This window comes from Austrofundulus limnaeus, unplaced genomic scaffold (assembly GCF_001266775.1).
Source record: "Austrofundulus limnaeus strain Quisiro unplaced genomic scaffold, Austrofundulus_limnaeus-1.0 Scaffold23, whole genome shotgun sequence".
Lineage (NCBI taxonomy): Eukaryota > Metazoa > Chordata > Actinopteri > Cyprinodontiformes > Rivulidae > Austrofundulus > Austrofundulus limnaeus.
The window spans coordinates 2994983-2999981 of record NW_013952425.1 but is presented as its reverse complement, the minus strand read 5'-3'; the positions used below and the strand labels follow the sequence as shown (position 1 = coordinate 2999981).

At 38.5% G+C, this 4999-nt stretch overlaps 1 protein-coding gene across 1 annotated transcript in view; it reads right to left on the bottom strand.

Annotated features, from left to right (window-relative positions):
- Window positions 1-1332: 1332 nt before the first annotated feature.
- col25a1 (collagen type XXV alpha 1 chain) overlaps window positions 1333-4999 on the bottom strand; it is a gene marked incomplete at its 3' end in the record, with an annotated part of 104429 nt that continues 100762 nt past the window's right edge. The window contains 10 exon segments of the mRNA XM_014004395.1: window positions 1333-1386; window positions 1468-1521; window positions 1954-1989; window positions 2304-2384; window positions 3245-3271; window positions 3372-3422; window positions 3596-3658; window positions 3756-3836; window positions 3951-3995; window positions 4118-4162. Coding sequence (XP_013859849.1) covers window positions 1333-1386; window positions 1468-1521; window positions 1954-1989; window positions 2304-2384; window positions 3245-3271; window positions 3372-3422; window positions 3596-3658; window positions 3756-3836; window positions 3951-3995; window positions 4118-4162 — 537 coding nt within the window.

Here is a 4999-nt window from a genome sequence, read left to right as displayed (position 1 = left end):
TAGAAATTCTGTCCATGAAAGTAATGAACAGAATCGGTGACAAAGGGCAGCCTTGGCGGAGTCCAACTCTCACCGGAAACGAGCCCGACTTAATGCCTTAATTGAACTGATTAGCTTCTGTTAAATTAGATTCTGGTAATTTTAAGTCCACTAACGATGAATTAATCCTGAATAAAATACAATCTAACCCCCCTCAGGAGCAGTGAAGGCCGTGTCAGGCATCACATAGCATGTAGCATCTTTAAACTTCAAACTAAGAGCATTTAAAACAAATAAAATAACATTTAACAATATTTAAATAACTAAAACAAAAATCGGACTACGTATAAAATATGATAGAGCATTCATTTGCTATTTGACTAACTTCTAACGGTATTTATAAATATACAAAATCAGTCAAAGAAATGCTTTTATTCTGAAAGGGTTTAATTGGATGTATCACAAGTTATACAGAGCAGACAGTTTGGATTGGTCAGTTTGCCTCAGACGATCCCACCCACCTTCAAACTAAACCAATGGAAAACTAACAAGTCAGTCCCTCCAGTCTTTGTTTGAGGCCAAATTCAGGAGCTGCTTCCTTTAAAGGCTGAATTTGTCRGCTGTTAATGTCACAGCGCTGCGCCGAAGGCTATCCAAATTCAAAGACTCAAATTGTGGCTTACCAATGCATTCTCATTTTCCCCCAATTTGGGGGACAGGTCTGATGGTTACTTCTCGGTCCACCCTATCCCAAGATGCATTGCGGATTTACCTGGAGACTCCCTTAAACTGTAATCGCGACTTTAGCGAGAGAAAGGAGCAAAGTTTAAGAGAAAGAATCTGGTGGAACAAAAATTGAAAGTTTGAAGCGGTTGTGACTTTAGGCTTTTGTCTTTTGCAAAGACATGATTTTCATATTATTCTTGTTAGAATAATATGAAGGGCGGGATTAAAGCTGAAGGCTAGCCCGTCCAAAATCAGAGCCACTGTCCTCTAGTCTTAGTGGTCGACAAAGGACCTGGTCGACATAGACCAGGTCCTTCGAAGGACGCAGTCCCTGAATTTGGACACAGCCACAGTCGTTTTAGCGGTTAGCGTTTGCTTCCACTAATTCTTTCTCCGTTTAGCGGTTTAATGTTAGCGGAGCTAAGATTCTTGTTTAACAGATTAGCGGCTAGCGAAGCTAACATTTTGGTTAACTGTGCCCACCACTGAGTGGACACTTTATTTATATTGTAATGCAATAAAACTTTATTAAACCTACAAATTAACAKTAAGTGTTTACTCAAAGACAGTATTTTAATACCAATAGTAACCTGACTTCCATCTCTCTCTAGTTCTTGTCAGACCTACCGGTAATCCATAAGGACCTCGCGGTCCTGGTTCACCCGGTCCTCCTTTTTCCCCCTAAAAATGACAAAAAATTAAAAGTGCAAAAACATGCCCACAATTACAGCTATAAATAAGTTGCATAATAAGAAGTCTTACTATGTCACCCTTTGGTCCAGCTGGACCAGCTGGACCCGGCGGCCCGTCCATGCCCTGCAGAGAGTACCGTCGTTACGATAAACGGACATCTCAAGACTAAATATCAGGTCTTAATCACGTCCSAAGCAAACAAAGCTTCTGTTGTGTCTGAGCTACAGGTGGCACACGCAGCTGGTAGACGTGCAACATTTAAAACACTGCTGACTGTTAATGTATGAGTGTGTGTTAATGCTCAGTTAATGCAAAGCGAGACAAAACGAAGGCCTTGAAATGTTTCCTGTATGGTCACTATCCAGCAAACTAAACTCTCTTTGTTCAGTTCGTAAGACTGAGAACAAGTCAAGTACAATAAAGGCTAACATTATTGGCTTTCTGTGGCAAAAAATACGGTGACATAACAAAAAAAAAGGGGCGGTAAAAAGAGGGACTGTATGGTGAGGAAGACAGACGTTGGGTGGTGAAGCCTCTTGATCACATGACACTCACCCTAATTCCGGGCTTGCCGTCCAAGCCGGAGGCTCCCTGTGTGGTTATGGAGGTATGAGTGACATGAACAAGGCGGGATTAGTACCAGATGAACATTGTTATTAGGACAGGTTGATGGCAGGGTTCACAACAGCTAAATTACATCGTGTGTTACAGGCGGCAAAGTAAGTCAAGTCCGGGCGAATGAAAACAAGGACAGAAAAAATGGAGAGGGCACACGCATGTGAATGCACACATAAACACAGGTTTACATGTTGACACTAACGCACAAACTAAAACACCTGACAAGGTTGAAAAAGACATTCATGAGATTCTATAAAAGATGCTCTGTGGTTCACTGTGCTGCTTACAGGGAGGCCCAACGGTCCACGATCTCCTTTGTGTCCTGGTTCTCCTCTCATTCCCTTCAGACCATGCAGACCTGGTTCTCCCTGGAAAAAAAAAATACAAAAAGAAGTAACAGAGGAAGAGTCGTTTTATGTATCTATGKGGTGCCAAGTGTAAAATAAATSGYCAAAAACATTACTAGTGTATTTTAATTGTTTAGCTCACTTTCTGAATTTCAAAAAATTCAACTAACATTTTATTATTAAGCTCACTTTGCTTGTATTTTGATAATTTTTAATAAAAGTTACAATTAAATGTTAAATATTTTGTATAAATGTGAAAATCTAAATGTTAAAGTTCACATTTAAGTATTTCAGAATGGAACGCAGACTTTGCCATTGGTGCTCGGCTTTTATTGTAACGTCATCATTGTGAAACAAAAGCAAGCGCTAATGCTGCTAATGCTGCTAACGCTCCTAATGCTGCTAATGCTGCTAACGCTCCTAATGCTGCTAATGCTGCTAATGCTCCTAATGCTGCTAATGCTACTAACGCTGCTAATGCTACTAATGCTGCTAATGCTACTAACGCAAGTACGATCAATATTGTTTTTAATGAACACGTTTTGAATTTTAATTTCAAATACCATCTTCAGCAGCGTTAGCAACATTAGCAGTGTTAGCTGTTGCTTCTGTCGCAGGATGATGACATCATAACAAAAGCTGCACACCAATAGCAAAGACTGCATTCCATTCTGAAACACTCATGTATGTAAACTTCAACATTTAACCACAACAGTTACATTTAACTTTTACATTTATATTTGCACATTTGGGTTCAGGATTTAACATATACATTAAACATTTAATAAAAATTAACAAAATGTAAGAACAGTGAGCTAAATATCAATAAAATGTTTTTATTTTACACTTTGAACCCCATGTTTATCAACCCTTCTACTCACCTTTGCACCAGGAAATCCATGAGGTCCCTAAAAATCAATTAAAAGTGACATATTAGGTCATATTGTACCCTGTTTGGATGTTTATACAGAGAGTTCACAGATATCTATAAAAGGCTAAGAAGCTCACCATAGGTCCTGGGGGCCCATGAGGTCCTGGTGGCCCAGGAGGTCCRACAATCTGAAAAGCACATGTATTAGTTTTCATATATAAAACATTTTGATGGTATTTTTACACMCACAGTTCTTAGCAGTGAAGTTTGCTTTGGACAACATTTATATACAGCAAAGAGACAGAGTTTAATCAGCTAGTGGACTAGATTTGTCTCAGACCCTCCAGCTAACGTTGCTTACAGATGGACCTTGTGGACCAGGCATTCCTGCATCTCCTTTATCTCCTTTTGCCCCATTGACACCCTGTGAATAATAATAATAATAATAATAATAATAATAAAAACCTTATGAGAAAATCTGACTGTTTCAGAAGAACAAAGTTTCAGAAGTTGATCCTTACAGGTAAACCAGGTAATCCAGTGGTTCCTTTCTCTCCGGAGGCCCCAGGCATCCCCATGTCTCCCTTCGAACCTTTATAGCCCTGAYAGAGAAAAATAAATAAAAATGACTTGTTTTAACTCATAATACAGTGAAACTTTGTTTTTATTACAGTAACAAACATGGATTTCATTTCATGAACAAATGGTCAACTCACTCTTTCACCATCAAGTCCAGGAAGACCGGGCAAACCACGATCCCCCTAAGACAACATAAAGAGAACATTTACTCAAAAATACTCAAAAAAACAACAACAAAAACTACAACTCAGTTAATATGCTGATTCAGCAACATCTTATTATTTTACTTTAAAACATCTGTTACCTTTATTCCCTGTGGTCCCATTGGTCCAGGTGGACCAGGAGGACCCTGGACAGAAAGAGGGAYAAAATAATATTTGATTACATATACAGTGTATAATATACACAAATGTAAAAAGACTACGTTTGCGTCAGTGTTTCAGCTGAATTTGCCTGGTTTTAAAACAACACGGCTGCATTAAGAGCAACCCAACTGTAAAACCTACTTGTTAGCAGTTTAATCTGAGACACAAACCACTTCCTTAATGTCAGTGAGTAACTTGGTATTAGGGTGAAAAAATGCACGATCAAACACCAGCAACAGATCAATCTACTATAAAAAATGCTTATTAATAGATGACTGTTCTATAAAATCTTCTGTCAGACAGTTAATGTGTGTTAACATTTTGAGGGCCTTTTATTGTTTTTTTCAAAGATAAGTTGTTAGCAATGCTAGCATTGTTAGCATGGTTGGTCGGAAAATCTTTGTGTTTTTATAACACACTATGGAGCCCACAAGGGGGCATGGGGGTGGGGGTGTATTTTCTTTTGTTTTCCCTCGCAAAACCTTTGCGTTCTCATGCAAAAGGTTTGTTTTGTATGAACTGAATTAACGCAGACTTTTATTTTGAAACATGCCTTTACTGAAGCAGGATATGTCTCCACAATTATGTGAGGTTGACAGTGATATAAAATATCAAATTATCRAAATAAACAATTGTTTTAAACCAATTTGTTTCAGAAAAACTCAACTGCAGCACAGAATACAGTTTGATGGTGGATGAGTGACCATTCAACGGGTCTGCAGTTTATATACAGCGGGTAAAATAAGTATTGAACACGTCACCATTTTTCTCAGTAAATATATTACYAGAGGTGCTAATGACATGAAATTTTCACCAGATGT